The 17,977-nt window shown below is 50.9% G+C and overlaps 1 protein-coding gene across 1 annotated transcript in view; it reads right to left on the bottom strand.

The window, feature by feature from the left end:
* Nucleotides 1-3,421: 3,421 nt before the first annotated feature.
* LOC147123896 (sperm flagella and cilia-associated protein 2-like) overlaps nt 3,422-17,977 on the bottom strand; it is a 536,137-nt gene continuing 521,581 nt past the window's right edge. Inside the window, exons 29-30 of the mRNA XM_086002564.1 lie at nt 4,108-4,249; nt 3,422-3,444 (exon numbers count right to left, since the gene is read on the bottom strand). Of these exons, the coding sequence (XP_085858690.1) occupies nt 3,422-3,444; nt 4,108-4,249 (165 nt within the window). The remainder of the gene's footprint in view (nt 3,445-4,107; nt 4,250-17,977) is intronic.

Raw genomic sequence — 17,977 nt, 5'->3', positions numbered from 1 at the left:
GCATTGAGAAGTACTTCTTTTGAAGTGTAGTCACTGAAGTAATTCGGGGAATAGCACGCGAGTGGGGAAGAATGGCGGAATAGCGTGGGGGGAAGAATGGGGGAATCGCGTGGGGGGAAGAATGGGGCAATCGCGCGGGGGGGCAGAATGGGGGAATCGCGCGGGGGGGCAGAATGGGGGAATCGCACGGGGGGGCAGAATGGGGGAATCGCACGGGGGGAAGAATGGGGGAATCGCACGGGGGGAAGAATGGGGGAATCGCACGGGGGGAAGAATGGGGGAATCGCACGGGGGGGCAGAATGGGGGAATCGCACGGGGGGAAGAATGGGGGAATCGCACGGGGGGAAGAATGGGGGAATCGCACGGGGGGAAGAATGGGGGAATCGCACGGGGGGAAGAATGGGGGAATCGCACGGGGGGGCAGAATGGGGGAATCGCACGGGGGGAAGAATGGGGGAATCGCACGGGGGGGCAGAATGGGGGAATCGCACGGGGGAAGAATGGGGGAATCGCACGGGGGGGCAGAATGGGGGAATCGCACGGGGGGGCAGAATGGGGGAATCGCACGGGGGGGCAGAATGGGGGAATCGCACGGGGGGGCAGAATGGGGGAATCGCACGGGGGGAAGAATGGGGGAATCGCACGGGGGGAAGAATGGGGGAATCGCACGGGGGGAAGAATGGGGGAATCGCACGGGGGGGCAGAATGGGGGAATCGCACAGGGGGAAGAATGGGGGAATCGCACGGGGGGAAGAATGGGGGAATCGCACGGGGGGGCAGAATGGGGGAATCGCACGGGGGGAAGAATGGGGAATCGCACGGGGGGAAGAATGGGGGAATCGCACGGGGGGGGGCAGAATGGGGGAATCGCACGGGGGGAAGAATGGGGGAATCGCGCGGGGGGGAAGAATGGGGGAATCGCACGGGGGGGAAGAATGGGGGAATCGCGCGGGGGGGAAGAATGGGGGAATCGCGCGGGGGGGCAGAATGGGGGAATCGCACGGGGGGGAAGAATGGGGGAATCGCGCGGGGGGGCAGAATGGGGGAATCGCGCGGGGGGGCAGAATGGGGGAATCGCACGGGGGGGAAGAATGGGGGAATCGCGCGGGGGGGCAGAATGGGGGAATCGCGCGGGGGGGCAGAATGGGGGAATCGCACGGGGGGGAAGAATGGGGGAATCGCACGGGGGGGCAGAATGGGGGAATCGCGCGGGGGGGCAGAATGGGGGAATCGCACGGGGGGGAAGAATGGGGGAATCGCGCGGGGGGGCAGAATGGGGGAATCGCACGGGGGGACAGAATGGGGGAATCGCGCGGGGGGGCAGAATGGGGGAATCGCGCGGGGGGACAGAATGGGGGAATCGCGCGGGGGGGCAGAATGGGGGAATCGCGCGGGGGGGCAGAATGGGGGAGGAAGAATGGGGAAGTCGCTCACACGCGCGCCGAGGGGACTACATGGGGGGATTGCGTGGCAATAGGGGGATGGGGCAGGAGGGAGGAATGGGGGAATGACGTGCAGCGTTCCGGCCCATCGCCCATCCCCCGATCCAGCCCTTCGCCCCACCCCCGATCCAGCCCTTCGCCCATCCCCCGATCCAGCCCTTCGCCCATCCCCCGATCCAGCCCTTCGCCCATCCCCCGATCCAGCCCTTCGCCCCACCCCCCGATCCAGCCCTTCGCCCCACCCCCCGATCCAGCCCTTCGCCCATCCCCCGATCCAGCCCTTCGCCCCACCCCCCGATCCAGCCCTTCGCCCATCCCCCGATCCAGCCCTTCGCCCCACCCCCGATCCAGCCCTTCGCCCATCCCCCGATCCAGCCCTTCGCCCCACCCCCCGATCCAGCCCTTCGCCCCACCCCCGATCCAGCCCTTCGCCCATCCCCCGATCCAGCCCTTCGCCCCACCCCCCGATCCAGCCCTTCGCCCATCCCCCGATCCAGCCCTTCGCCCCACCCCCGATCCAGCCCTTCGCCCATCCCCCGATCCAGCCCTTCGCCCCACCCCCCGATCCAGCCCTTCGCCCCACCCCCCGATCCAGCCCTTCGCCCATCCCCCGATCCAGCCCTTTGCCCCATCCCCCAATCCAGCCCATCCCCCGATCCAGCCCTTCGCCCATCCCCCGATCCAGCCCATCCCCCGATCCAGCCCTTCACCCCATCCCCCGATCCAGCCCATCCCCCGATCCAGCCCTTCGCCCCACCCCCGATCCAGCCCTTCGCCCCACCCCCGATCCAGCCCATCCCCCGATCCAGACCTTCGCCCCATCCCCGATCCAGCCCATCCCCCGATCCAGCCCATCGCCCGATCCAGCCCATCGCCCCACCCCCGATCCAGCCCTTCGCCCCACCCCCGATCCAGCCCTTCGCCCCACCCCCGATCCAGCCCATCCCCCGATCCAGCCCTTCGCCCCATCCCCGATCCAGCCCATCCCCCGATCCAGCCCATCGCCCGATCCAGCCCATCGCCCCACCCCCGATCCAGCCCTTCGCCCCACCCCCGATCCAGCCCATCCCCCGATCCAGCCCTTCGCCCCATCCCCCGATCCAGCCCATCGCCCCACCCCCGATCCAGCCCTTCGCCCCACCCCCGATCCAGCCCATCGCCCCACCCCCGATCCAGCCCATCCCCCGATCCAGCCCTTCACCCCATCCCCCGATCCAGCCCTTCGCCCCACCCCCGATCCAGCCCATCGCCCCACCCCCGATCCAGCCCATCCCCCGATCCAGCCCTTCACCCCATCCCCCGATCCAGCCCTTCGCCCCACCCCCGATCCAGCCCATCCCCCGATCCAGCCCTTCACCCCATCCCCCGATCCAGCCCTTCGCCCCATCCCCCGATCCAGCCCATCCCCCGATCCAGCCCATCGCCCCACCCCCGATCCAGCCCATCGCCCCACCCCCGATCCAGCCCATCGCCCCACCCCCGATCCAGCCCATCCCCCGATCCAGCCCTTCGCCAACCCCCTGATCCAGCCCATCGCCCCACCCCCGATCCAGCCCATCGCCCCATCCCCCGATCCAGCCCATCGCCCATCCCCCGATCCAGCCCATCGCCCCACTCCCGATCCAGCCCATCGCCCCACCCCCGATCCAGCCCTTCGCCCCACCCCCGATCCAGCCCATCGCCCCACCCCCGATCCAGCCCTTCCCCCCACCCCCGATCCAGCCCATCGCCCCACCCCCCATCCAGCCCTTCGCCCCACCCCCGATCCAGCCCATCGCCCCACCCCCGATCCAGCCCTTCCCCCCACCCCCGATCCAGCCCATCCCCCGATCCAGCCCTTCACCCCATCCCCCGATCCAGCCCTTCGCCCCATCCCCCGATCCAGCCCACCGCCCCACCCCCGATCCAGCCCATCGCCCCACCCCCGATCCAGCCCTTCGCCCCACCCCCGATCCAGCCCATCCCCCGATCCAGCCCTTCACCCCATCCCCCGATCCAGCCCTTCGCCCCATCCCCCGATCCAGCCCATCCCCCGATCCAGCCCATCGCCCCACCCCCGATCCAGCCCATCGCCCCACCCCCGATCCAGCCCATCGCCCCACCCCCGATCCAGCCCATCGCCCCACCCCCGATCCAGCCCATCCCCCGATCCAGCCCTTCGCCAACCCCCTGATCCAGCCCATCGCCCCACCCCCGATCCAGCCCATCGCCCCATCCCCCGATCCAGCCCATCGCCCATCCCCCGATCCAGCCCATCGCCCCACCCCCGATCCAGCCCATCGCCCCACCCCCGATCCAGACCTTCGCCCCACCCCCGATCCAGCCCATCGCCCCACCCCCCATCCAGCCCTTCGCCCCACCCCCGATCCAGCCCATCGCCCCACCCCCGATCCAGCCCTTCCCCCCACCCCCGATCCAGCCCTTCGCCCCACCCCCGATCCAGCCCTTCGCCCCACCCCCGATCCAGCCCATCGCCCCACCCCCGATCCAGCCCATCGCCCCACCCCCGATCCAGCCCTTCGCCCCATCCCCCGATCCAGCCCTTCGCCCCATCCCCCGATCCAGCCCTTCGCCCCACCCCCGATCCAGCCCATCGCCCCACCCCCAATCCAGCCCATCGCCCCACCCCCACCCTAGCCCAGTTACAGTGACGAGGATGCAGACCTTTCTTCTTGTCCGCAGACTTTGGTGCCTTTTTCTTCCCGTCTTTCCCGGCTGAGGATTTCTGTAGTTCTTTTTCCTTATCTTCCTTCAGCTTCTGTTCCTTCTTCTCCTCGTCCTCCTTGATTTTCACTTCTCTTTGGATCTGAAACCGAGAGAGAATGAGAAACAGAGGAAAAGTCAATGAAGAGCGTGTGAGAGAACAGGAGCAAGAGAAAGAGAGCTCGAGAAAGGGAGAGAGGAATGGAAATACAGTCAATGAGTCAGAGAGGGAAACAGGCATGCAGACACACACTGTAAGAGTCATGAAAGCTTAAGAAAGAAAATACTTTAAAATATTGGTTAAATAGTATAATAGTTAATTTACCTGACTGACTTATTGTATTGAGAAACCCCCTATTTTCTTGTTCCAGTAGTATAGTCTGAGATACCCCCTTTATTCTTGCTACAATGGTACAGTCCTTAAGCTTGTCACATGGTATCCAGCCATTTTACAGCTCAAGCTCCACGAGGCTAGAGAGAAGGTAAAGGCTTTGAGGGCTGGAGCAATACAGTTTTTGACCGTGTTCGTTTAAACGTGTTTTGCTTTGTAATTCTGTTTGTAAGGTGTTACAGTAAACAGTTTAAAGACAAAGTTACGTTTTGGAACGTTTTATTTCGACACGCGTCTACTCGTTGTTAAAAGCCTCAAAGCTCAGTGGCTGCATGTTTGGAAATTATGAAGCGCCACTACATTAGTCAAAAACTAGCTCCCTAAGAAGGAAAGGACGGAATTGTCGGCGAACGTATACAGGAATGGTCACGGAGCCAGACGACAATATAAGAAAGCGAAGGTACAGTGACTGTTACTTGCCTTGTTCATTCTATTGAGAAGCTAAATAAGAGCTGCGGGTAAAATGGCCGAGGCCTTACGGAGCCGTGAGGAGCTTCCCCCAGCCAGAAGGATTGTTGGCCAAAAGAGGGAAGTAAAGCTCACCCCAAAGGCAATGGAAGAGAAGTTACATAGAAGAATAGGTGCAAGGAGGGCTAAATTAGCTCAGATAACTGGAAAAATGAAGATAATTGATTGTCTCATGGAAGATAATGCTAATATTAAGAAAGCTGAAGACATAATGCATTATGATTTCTCCAAGTTGCATGAAGAATTTAATGTACTCAATGAAGATGTATTAGCACTTCTGTCTGAAGAAGAGGGAAATGCTGATCAGCACAACTGGTTTGATCTTAAATCATCCAGCATTAAGGACTATGTCAAGGCCACAGAACAGTGGATGTTAAAGATTCGTCAAGATGCTGATACAGCAGAGAAAGATAAAGATGACGATGAAGTCAGACCAGATGATAGCATTTCAGAGACTTCAGCCAGACTGAGCAAAAATCGAAAAGAAGGTAGCTCTGTTTCTGGACACAGGTCAGTCGCTTCTACCACATGCTCGTCGCGGCGCATGAGAGAGGAAGTTGAACGGGCAGCGTTGATGGCGCGCGCAGCATCTATAGTGGAGAAGCAAGCTCTTGAACGGGAAGAGGCCCAACTGCAGGCCCAAGTGCAGGCAAAGAAAGAACAGCTGGCGATAAAAACAGCTATTGCGGTCTCAGATGCCAAGTTGAGTGTGTATGAAGATTATGAAGGCTCACAGGATGGCATGAACGACTACTGCCAGTCAATGTTGTCACACAGAGTTGCATCCAGGGCACCTTCAAGAGTTAAAAGAGAGTCTGAAGGCCATCTCCTGGCATTACAGCGTTGAAGAGAGGCCTCTCCACTAACAGGAGCATGTGATGCTACCCCAGACGTCAGACGGTCTAGACTAGACCCTGCTGATGACCAGCAGAGGCCTGAAGACACAGGGAGAAGCCTATACCGAGTGATGCAACGTCAGAACGAAATTACAGAGATGCTTGTAAAACAACAGAATCTGTTTCGACTCCCTCAAAGAGACATACCAGTGTTCCAAGGCGACCCACTCAAGTATAAGATCCTTCGAACAAGCCATTGACTCCAAAACAGAGAGCAGCAGTGATAAGTTGTACTACCTGGGACAGTACATCAGTGGTAAACCACAAGACCTGGTCAGAAGCTGTGAACACATGAGACTGGACCGGGGATACATAGAAGCCAGGAAGTTGCTGCAGGAGCACTATGGTAACGAGCTGAAGATAGCCACTGCATATATTGAAAAGGCTATCAAGTGGCCACAGATCAGATAGGAGGACGGGGAGTCATTGAACACATATGTTCTTTTTCTCATAGGATGTCGCAACACCATGGAGGATGTTGAATTCATGGAAGAGATGGCCAATCCTATGACTATGAGAATCATCATCTCTAAGCTTCCTTACAGGATGAGAGAACAATGGAGAAGAACAGCCTTTGAGATAATGGAGAGACGGAAAGGTAGAGCCAGGTTTGCTGACTTAGTGAATTTCATAGACAAACAGGCTAAAATTGCTAGGGACCCATTGTTTGGAAACATCCAGGATGCCAGCCCGACTACTGATGGAAGAGTGAAAGCCAAGCCTGCTGAATCAAAGACTCTCAGGAAAGGTGGTTTCCAGGGGAAGCAGCTTTGCAACTATCATCACTCCGGCTGGGGAAGAAAAGTCTCAGAACTCATCTCCCAAAAAGAGCAGCACAGTTTCGCCTGCTAATGCCTTTCAGAAGCCATGTTTATTCTGCCAGAAGAATCATACATTGGATTTCTGCAGTGACATCAAAGCACAGCCACATAAAGACAGAATCGAATTTCTGAAGTACAATGGCCTATGTTTTGGATGTCTCTCTCAGGGGCACCTGAGTAGAAACTGTAAGCAAAGAACAACATGCAGAGAGTGCACTCGGAAACATCCCAGTCTGCTGCATATCCACAAAGAAGAACAAGTCTCTAAGAAGAGTGAAGAAAACAATACCGACGAGAAGGTTGTTTCAAGTGCTCTGGTGTCGCTAGAACCAGAGACTTGTGGATTCACTGGAGCCGGTGACAGTGATTGTATTCTTGCCATCGTACCTGTAAAGATCAAGTCTAAGAGGAGTGAGAAGTTTGTGGAGACTTACGCCTTCATGGATCCAGGTAGTTCAGCAATGTTCTGCACAGAATCACTCATGCGACAGCTGAACGTTAGAGGCAGAAGAACAGAAATCCTATTACGCACCATGGGTCATGAGAAGTCAATGCAAAGTTATATCCTGTCAGACTTAGAAGTGTGTGGACTTGAAGAGAAGGACTTCATAGACCTGCCTAATGTTTTCACACAGAGGGAGATTCCTGTTAGAATAGGGAACTTAGCCCTGCAGAAGGATGTGGAGAGATGGCCTTACCTGGAAAAGGTGCGTCTCCCATATATTGTAGCAGAAATTGGCCTATTAATTGGAACCAATGCCTACAAAACTATGGAGCCATGGCAGGTGATAAACAGCAAGGATGACGGACCCTACGCAGTCAGGACAGCCCTTGGATGGGTAGTCAATGGACCGGTAAGGAGAGATGATGGCAACAAGTCGAACAAGGAGCAACGACAAAATGTAACAGTTAATTGTATCTCTATCGCAAGCATTGAAGAGCTGTTGATACAGCAGTTCAACGCAGACTTTTCAGAACGCAGCTGTGAGGAAAAGACAGAGATGTCACAAGAAGACCATCAGTTCATGGATTTGATGACAAGGTCTACATAGTTCATTGATGGCCACTATCACATTGGTTTGCCACTGAGAAGACAGACCGCAAAGATGCCGAACAATCGCTGCATAGCAGAGCAGTGCGCCATCAGTCTAAAGAGAAAGCTGAACAAGAACCCCGACCTTCACGAAGACTACAAAGGCTTCATGAGAAACATCATAGCGAAAGGCTATGCTGTAAAAGTGCCCGAGGAACAGTTGAACAGAGACGATGGAAGGGTCTGGTACATTCCTCATCACGGTGTGTATCACCCAAAGAAGAAAAAGATCCGTGTAGTGTTTGACTGCGCCACCTCATTCAGAGGAACTTCACTGAATGACCAGCTGCTTCAAGGTCCTGATCTTACTAATACCCTCATTGGCGTCTTGACTAGGTTTAGACAAGAGCTCGTTGCCATGATGGCAGATATAGAATCAATGTTCTACCAAGTCAGAGTCCCTGATGAAGATGCTGATCTTCTGCGTTTCCTTTGGTGGCCAGGCGGCGACATTAGTCAAGCTATGGTGGAATGTAGAATGGCTGTACACTTGTTTGGAGCCACATCATCTCCCAGCTGTGCAAGCTACGCTCTCAGAAAAACTGCAGAAGATGGCAAAGGCAAAGCACCATCAGAGGCTGTGGAGACAATCTTCAGAAACTTTTATGTCGATGACTGTCTGAAGTCTGTGTCAACAGAAGACGATGCCATTGCACTGTCAAGAGACCTTAGAACTCTGTGTTCGAATGGAGGATTCCATCTGACTAAGTGGATAAGCAACAGCAGAGCAGTTCTAGCTTCTATCCCAGAAAAGGAAAGAGCCACTGAAGTCAAAGATCTGGACCTGAGCCACGATGTCCTTCCTATTGAGAGAGCTCTTGGTGTACAATGGTGCATTGAGTCAGACACGTTCAACTTCAGAATAATGGTGAACGAAAGACCATCCACAAGACGAGGGATTCTCTCCGTGGTCAGTTCCATCTATGACCCTCTTGGATTCCTGGCACCACTCATTCTGCCGGTGAAGCTGATCCTACAAGAGCTGTGTAGAGACAAGAGAGGATGGGATGAAGATATCCCAGAAGGTCAAGCTCAGAGATGGCTCAGACGGTTGACAGATTTGCAACAACTTTCTAGCTTCAACATCAGTAGATGCATCAAGCCTGTGAGTTTTGGAGTTACAAAGACGGCTCAACTACATCATTTCTCGGACGCCAGTGAGGACGGCTATGGCACGGCTACTTACCTCTTGCTGACAAATCAACAGGGCCAGAAACATTGTGGCTTTCTCATGGGGAAATCCAGCATGGCTCCGCTGAAGCAGGTCACCATCCCGAGACTGGAGTTGAGGGCAGCGGTTGTTGCAGTTAAAGTTGACCAGGTGATGCGGAAAGAGTTACAGCTCCCATTAGAAGAATCTGTCTTCTGGACGGATAGCACGACGGTGCTGAAGTATATAGAGAATGAGAAGATACGCTTCAAGACCTTCGTAGCAAACAGAATCTCATCCATTAGAGAAGCTACACAACCATCTCAATGGAGGTATGTAAACACCTCATTAAACCCAGCAGATCAAGCCTCACGGGGATTGAAGGCCGAAAACTTCATGAGGAGTGAAACTTGGATACAAGGCCCAAGTTATCTGCTGGAAACAGAGAGATCATGGCCAGAAAGACCAGATATGCCAAGTCAGATTGCTGAAGACGACGTCGAAGTCAAGAGATCAGTCACAGCAAATCTCATAACTACGAAAGAGAACTTTGACACAGTGAACAAGCTTGTTAACCATTTCTCAGGATGGCACCAGTTGAGGAAAGCAGTTGCATGGTTTCTAAGGTTGAAAGAGTTGCTGCTACACCTGAGCGGTAAGAGAAAAGAGTACCGAGCCACTATCCATCAGTCTGAAAGTAACCCTGATAAGCAGAGAATGCTTCTACAGCAATATATGCACCAGCACAAGACCACATTGGGTAAGAATTCATTGACCGTGGAGGATTTGGCCAAGGCTGAGATGGAGATAGTTTGCTTCAGTCAAAGACAAAGTTATCCAGAAGAAATCGAAGCTTTACAGCGAAATACTCCAATCAAGAAAGGTAGTCATATCTACAAGCTGGACCCTACACTGCAAGATGGAGTACTGAGGGTGGGAGGGCGACTAAACAAATCTGCTATGCCAGAGGAGGCCAAGCATCCTGCTATTGTTTCTAAGGACCTCCGGGTTGCTACTCTCATTCTTCAGCATATACACCAGAGTATTGGACAGAGTGGGAGGAACCACGTGCTTGCGAAGCTAAGACAAAGATACTGGATTCCAGGAGCTAATTCTGTAATAAGAAAAATACTCTCTGAATGCATTGTTTGCAGACGGTTACACGCTAGAGCTGGGGAGCAGAAAATGGCAGACCTGCCTGAAGACCATTTGTTACCAGACAAGCCCTCATTTACAAACGTAGGGGTGGACTATTTTGGGCCTTTCGAGGTAAAGCGAGGACGGAGCCTTGTCAAGAGATATGGTGTGCTTTTCACTTGTTTGACCATCAGAGCAGTTCATATTGAGGTGGCACACACGCTTGACACTGATTCCTGTATTAACGCCCTGCGGCGCTTTGTCTGTAGAAGAGGACAGGTGTCCATTATGCGTTCTGATAATGGCACTAATTTTGTCGGAGCAGAGAGAGAACTACGGGAAGCTATTGAAGGTTGGAATCAGCTTAAAATACAGGAAGCCATGATGCAAACAGGAATTAAGTGGATCTTCAATCCACCGGCTGCATCCCACCATGGAGGTGTCTGGGAAAGACAGATACGCACCGTAAGAAAACTACTCAGTTCTGTACTGAAGCTGCAAGTGCTTGACGACGAGGGACTTCAAACCGTTCTGTGTGAGGTTGAAGCCATCATTAATGACCGACCGATAACTAAGACATCAGATGATCCCAATGACCTCGAAGCCCTGACCCCGAACCACCTGTTGTTGTTGAAAACACAGCCAGTCATGCCCCCGGGAGTCTTCAAAAAAGATCTGTATGCACGTCGGAAGTGGAGGCAAGTTCAGTATATGTCAGACCTTTTCTGGACCAGATGGACAAGAGAATACTTACCTCTGCTACAGGAGCGTCAAAAATGGTCCAAAGTAAAGAGGAACTTCATTGCCGGAGACATCGTCTTAATCGTGGATGATTCAGCCCCTAGAAATTCTTGGTTGATGGGAAAAATAATTAAGACCATGCCAGACTCCAGAGGCGTTGTTCGTCGCGTTTGTTTGCAAACCAAGACCAGTACCCTGGAAAGACCGATCACAAAACTCTGCCTGCTACAAGAAGCAGCGTGAAAGGTTCCTGAACAAAAAAAGTGGACATTTATATTGTAAATATGTTGAACTCATTAGTTTATGACTCTTAAGAATGTTTGAGTAATTGATATGCTTCATGTGCCTCGTCAATTAGGGGCCGGAATGTAAGAGTCATGAAAGTTTAAGAAAGAAAATACTTTAAAATATTGGTTAAATAGTATAATACAGTTAATTTACCTGACTTATTGAATTGAGAAACCCCCTATTTTCTTGTTCCAGTAGTATAGTCTGAGATACCCCCTTTATTCTTGCTACAATGGTATAGTCCTTAAGCTTGTCACATGGTATCCAGCCATTTTACAGCTCAAGCTCCACGAGGCTAGAGAGAAGGTAAAGGCTTTGAGGGCTGGAGCAATACAGTTTTTGACCGTGTTCGTTTAAACGTGTTTTGCTTTGTAATTCTGTTTGTAAGGTGTTACAGTAAACAGTTTAAAGACAAAGTTACGTTTTGGAACGTTTTATTTCGACATGCGTCTACTCGTTGTTAAAAGCCTCAAAGCTCAGTGGCTGCATGTTTGGAAATTACGAAGCGCCACACCTTTCAGGGACTGCTGAACCCTCTCAAATTTATGATGTTTTATTCTAAATAAATACATCTAGTACAGTTGTTTATTGTAATAATATACACGCACAAATATATGTAATATACACACATACATACTTATATACATAGACAGATACACTTATACCCTTAACCCCTCCGTCCTTGCAAACTACCATCCCATTTCCAGCCTCCCTTTCCTCTCCAAAGTCCTTGAACGTGTTGTTACCTCCCAAATCCGAGCCCACCTTTCCCGCAACTCCATGTTTGAATCTCTCCAATCAGGATTCCGCCCCTGCCACAGCAGCAAAACGGCTCTTATCAAAGTCACAAATGACATCCTTTGTGACTGTGACCGTGTTAGACTATCCCTCCTCGTCCTTCTTGACCTGTCTGCAGCCTTTGACACGGTTGACCTCTCCATCCTCCTCCAACACCTCTCCACCATCGTCCAGCTGGGCGGGACTGCACTCGCCTGCTTCCATTGTTATTTATCTAATCGTAGCCAGAGAATCACCTGCAATGGCTTCTCATCCCACTCCCGCATCGTTACTGCTGGTGTCCCCCAAGGATATAGTAGAAATAGAAGGATACTTCAGATGAGTACATGGCTAGAGGAATGGTGCAAGGGGGAGGGATTCAAATTCCTGGGACATTGGAACCGGTTCTGGGGGAGGTGGGACCAGTACAAACCGGACGGTTTGCACCTGGGCAGGGCCGGGACCAATGTCCTAGGGGGAGTGTTTGCTAATGCTCTGTGGGAGGGTTTAAACTAAAATGGCAGGGGGTTGGGAACCTGAGCTGGGGGACAGAGGAAAGGGAAACAAGGATAAAAGCAAAAGACAGGAAGGAGAAAAACAAAAGTGGCAGTCAGTGAAATCAAGGGTTTAAATCAAACATGGCCACAGTAAATAATAATTCTAATAGGTCTAACAGCGTTAAAAAAACAAGCCTGAAGGCTTTGTGTCTTAATGCGAGGAGCATTCGTAATAAGGTGGATGAATTAGCTGCGCAAATAGAGGTAAACGAATATGATATGATTGGGATTACGGAAACATGGCGCCAGGGTGGCCAAGGCTGGGAACTCAACATCCAGGGGTATTCAATATTCAGGAAAGATAGGCAAAAAGGAAAAGGAGGTGGGGTAGCATTGCTGGTTAAAGAGGGGATTAACATAATTGATGATGTGGAATCTGAGAAACTGGGTAGAACTGAGAAATACCAAGGGGCAGAAAACGTTAGTGGGAGTGGTATATAGACCTCCAAACAGTAATGCGGAGGTCGGGGATGGCATTAAACGGGAAATTAGAGAAGCGTGCAATAAGGGCACAGCAGTTATCATGGGTGACTTTAATCTACATATAGATTGGGCTAACCAAATTAGCAACAATACTGTGGAGGAGTGTAGTGTATGTGCCTTTAAGAGCCCCAGGTGTGCTGCAATGCCGGTAATTGCCACTCGGGCTATATAAGCCTGTATATTGTGTATATCCGTTAGAACTCCCCCCCAGACTTTGCTTAGTAAACACCTATGAACCAACTCCTGTCTTCAGTGTCTTTATCTACACACGGACACTACAGTGGCGATGAAGTGGAAACGGACTTAGCTGCAATTCGGCAGCACCTCAAGGACATCGATTCCTCGGGCGTCCAGAAGACTCAAGAAAGTGAGAGAAGCTGTGGTTTCACCAGCTGGCCAAGCTGGTGGCAGGTACTGCGCTAATCCTTCCTGGGCGTCAGGCTGGGGCTCCAGCGGCTGGCTCTACAGCTGAGACAGGCAGCGAAATCGGAGGCAAGCAATAACGGACTGGGAGGGAGCACTCGGGAGATGGCTGGCGCGGCAAGCAGGTCAGCGTTCAGACCTGGAGAAAAAGTCCGGCGGGAACGAGTCTCCCAACTGTAAATAATTTTTTTTTTTTAAAACGGAAACCGCGGGAAACAGCGTTGTCATCCGCAGCAGCGGCGGGAAAGCGCCATATCTTTGCTGTAGAAAAGAAAGAAAAGCGCGGGAAGCGCCATATCTTTTCTGAAATGCCTAAGTCTGGCAATATTGATGCTTTTGATAGCGAAATAGAGGATTGGACCACATATGTGGAAAGAGTAGAGGTATATTGCACTGCAAATGGAATAGAAGATGAAAAAAAAGCTTCAGTACTGCTGAACCTAATGGGCGCAAAGGCATACGGGCTGTTACGAAATTTAATCACTCCAGCCAAACCAAAGGACAAGAATTTTAAAGAAATTGTTGATACCCTGCAGGAGCACTTAAACCCAACACCGCTGCTGATAGCGGAACGATTCAAATTCTTCAAGAGAAATCAACACAAGAATGAAAGTAACGCTGATTACTTAACCGAATTAAGAAAGCTATCAAAGTACTGCCAATTCGGGGCAGGACTAGCAGATTATCTTCAAGACAAATTCGTTTGCGGTCTCTTAAGTGAAGGAACACAAAAATGGCTGCTTTCTGAAAAAGATTTAACATTGGACAAAGCTTTCAGTACGGCTGTATCATACGAAGCAGCAGCGAGACGAGCTGCAGAGATACAACAAAAGACACAGGACTTCGGCACCCATGAAATGACACAGGGTTTCGAAAGATGTTATCGCTGCGGCAAATCCACCCATAGCCAAAAGGACTGCTGGTTCAAGGACAAAGCATGCAGGCAATGCGGAAAGATTGGACACATTGCACGGGTATGCCGATCTGGACAAAATAAATCCACAGACAGAAAAAAAAAAATCAATAAAGGAAAGTACAGGAAGGTACAAATGATGCCGGCAGTAGCTCCGAAGACCAGAAGAGCGATAGCGACTCCGAAAACAAGAGACTAAGCTGTCTCAAATTACATAATGTACTTGCCAAAGATGATTACCAAACCATTTGGGTTACCCTCACGATAGCAGGGTCCCCAGTTAAAATGGAGCTAGATACAGGATCAGCTCTAACCGTAATAAATCGACGGGATTACGAGAGGCTATTTTCGCATATACCTCTAAAAGACACATCCATTATCTTAAAAACATATATGGGGCAGAAAGTATACCCCAAAGGAAAAATAAGGGTGCCTGTTGTATACAACGGCAAAGAAATACAAAAGTTGTATTTATACATTCTACAAGATGGTGGTCCACCGTTGTTGGGACGTGAATGGATCAGAAAGATACGTTTAGACTGGCACTCCATTCAGGCACTGACGGTGACCAGTAAGAAAAAGAACAATGATGACATCATACCTGAACGATGAAAAGACATCTTGGCCAACGCCAAAGAAGTGTTTCAAGAGAAACTAGGAACCTTGAAAGGCATCACCGCCTCAATAAAAGTGGAAGATGCAGCAATTCCCAAATGTTTTAAGGCAAGACCGGTGCCATACGCAATTCGTCCAGCAGTCGAGGCAGAGCTGGAGAATTTGGAAAAGGCAGGCGTATTATCCAAAATAGATTGGAGCGAGTGGGCAACACCCACCGTTCCAGTCATGAAAAAAGCATTGAATAATGATAAATCTGAAGAACAGAGAAAAATTCGCATCTGTGGAGACTTCAAGGTGACTGTAAACCCGATCCTTCACACAGTACAGTATCCTCTTCCGAGGATAGAAGATATTTTCGCCTCACTATCCGGAGGGAAACGTTTCACCAAAATTGACTTGGCACAGGCATATCTACAGATGGAGGTTGAGGAGGCCTCTAAAAAGTATCTCACGATAAACACACACAAAGGCCTGTACCAGTACAATCGACTGGTTTTTGGAGTAGCATCAGCTCCAGCTATCTGGCAAAGAGCTATGGAGCAAGTCCTGCAAGGGATTCCGGGGATTCAATGCTACCTAGACGACATCCTTGTAACAGGAGAAAACGACAACGAGCACCTTGCCAATTTGGAGCAGGTGCTCACTAGGCTGAAAGAACGGGGCCTACGAGCAAATCGCCCCAAGTGCGAATTTTTCCAAAATCAGTTATATTGTGGCCACATAATTAATAATGAAGGGTTGCATAAGTCACCTGAAAAAATTGAAGTGGTCATAAAAGCCCCAGCACCTGAAAATGTTTCACAATTAAGGTCGTTCCTGGGATTAATAAATTACTATCATAAATTTTTACCGAACTTATCAACTCTTCTACACCCTCTTAATGAACTTCTACAAACAGGAGTGATTTGGAAATGGAACGAAGACTGTAAACGTGCCTTCCATAAATGCAAAGACTTAATCACATCCGAGAAGTTTTGGCTCATTACAACTCATCACTGCCAATCAGACTGGCGTGCGATGCATCCCCTTACGGCATAGGAGCAGTATTATCCCATAAATTCCCTGATGGCTCAGAACAGCCGATAGCTTTTGCGTCACGCTCATTAAACTCAGCTGAGCGTAACTATGCCCAAATCGATAGGGAAGCGCTCAGCCTGGTATGGGGAGTGAAGAAATTCAACCATTACCTACACGGACAAAAATTTAGCTTGTTGACTGACCATCAACCCCTCATCTCCATATTCAACCCTAAAAAGGGTGTTCCCATTATGACAGCACAAAGGCTACAGCGGTGGTCCCTTTTTCTAGGGGCACACCAATACAACATAGAATACAGAGGATCAAAACAGCATGGGAATGCTGACAGTTTATCACGCCTACCGTTGCCAACGGCAGAAGAGGCAGCTACAGTAGACCCAGTAGAGATGTTCCACTCTACCATAGTGGAATGTCTACCAGTAACAAATTCTGCCATTGAAAGGGAGATGAGAAATGACCCGACTCTCTCACGGGTCTACGATTTAACAGTGAAGGGATGGCCAGCACATGGCGAACCACCGTTGCCAGCATTCTCGCAAAGAAGAGAACAGCTGTCAGTGTGCCGAGGAAACTTGATGTGTGGATCCAGAGTGGTGATTCCACCCAAACTCCAGGATAAAGTGCTAAAGGAGCTTCATGAGGGGCATCTGGGTGGAGTGAAAATGAAGAACCTAGCTAGGGCATTTGTATGGTGGCCAGGTATCGATGGAGACATCGAAGAAATGACCAAGAGCTGCCTAGGATGCCAGAAGGTCCAAAACGCTCCACCACAAGCCCCTCTACATCCATGGGAGTGGCCCTCATCTCCCTGGCAAAGGGTGCACATCGACTTTGCTGGTCCATTTATGGACTCAATGTTCTTAATCACGGTTGATGCACACTCCAAGTGGCCGGAGGTAATAAAGATGTCCTCCACCACCACGGAAAAAACCATCACAGTATTAAGGACCATATTTGCCAGGAATGGGCTGCCGGAACAGATATGTTCTGATAATGGACCGCAATTTGTGTCCGAAGAATTCAGAAAGTTCTTAAAAAACAATGGGGTTAAGCACTACACGTCCGCCCCATACCATCCCGCCACCAATGGATTGGCTGAAAGGTTTGTCCAGACCTTCAAGAAGGCCATAAAGGCCATGGGTAATGAAGACATAAAACTTCAGCACAAGGTGGATAACTTCTTATTCGCATACAGGAATGCAACACATATGGTTACAAACCAAACTCCCGCCATGATGTTCTTCAATAGAAGCCTAAGATGCCGGCTGGATTTGGTCAAGCCCAACATCAGAAGGGACGTGGAGAACCGGCAGTTTCAAGGCATGAATGAAATGCCAACTAGAACCTTCCAGATAGGTCAACAAGTTTTGGCCCGGACTACCGTACCGAGAAATGGCAGCCTGGAACTATCTGCACACGACTAGGACCACTGATGTATACCGTGGACATCGGAGAAAGCATAATAAGGCGCCATGCTGACCAAATCATAAAGTCATCCGAAAAGGGACAACCTACACCACAACTCTATACGTCTAACGATGAAGTAGAGATACCCATATCTACCTCCAATCCGGTGATACTGGAACCCGATGAACCCGACATTGGCATTCAAGCCGAATCAGCCTTGCCAAATGAACCAACTACACCACCAGAAACTACTACACCCCCGAGGCGTTATCCGGACCGAGTCAGGAAGCCTCCTGAGAGACTGACTTATAATTAATTAACTACAGCAATGTGTATATTATTTTTCTTATAACATGTAATTAATAATTACTTAAAATATGATGTACTGGTTAGCTAAAAGGGGAGGAATTGTAGTGTATGTGCCTTTAAGAGCCCCAGGTGTGCTGTAATGCCGGTAATGGCCACTCGGGCTATATAAGCCTGTATATTGTGTATATCCGTTAGAACCCCCCCCAGACTTTGCTTAGTAAACACTTATGAACCAACTCCTGTCTTCAGTGTCTTTATCAACACACGGACACTACAAGGAGGAATTCCTGGAGTGTATACGGGATGGTTTCCTGGACCAAT

This window comes from Somniosus microcephalus, chromosome 1, assembly GCF_052327205.1.
Source record: "Somniosus microcephalus isolate GS21.2 chromosome 1, FLI_Smic_1.0, whole genome shotgun sequence".
Lineage (NCBI taxonomy): Eukaryota > Metazoa > Chordata > Chondrichthyes > Squaliformes > Somniosidae > Somniosus > Somniosus microcephalus.
The sequence above is the reverse complement of the archived record's forward strand: the minus strand, read 5'-3'. Positions and strand labels throughout refer to the sequence as shown.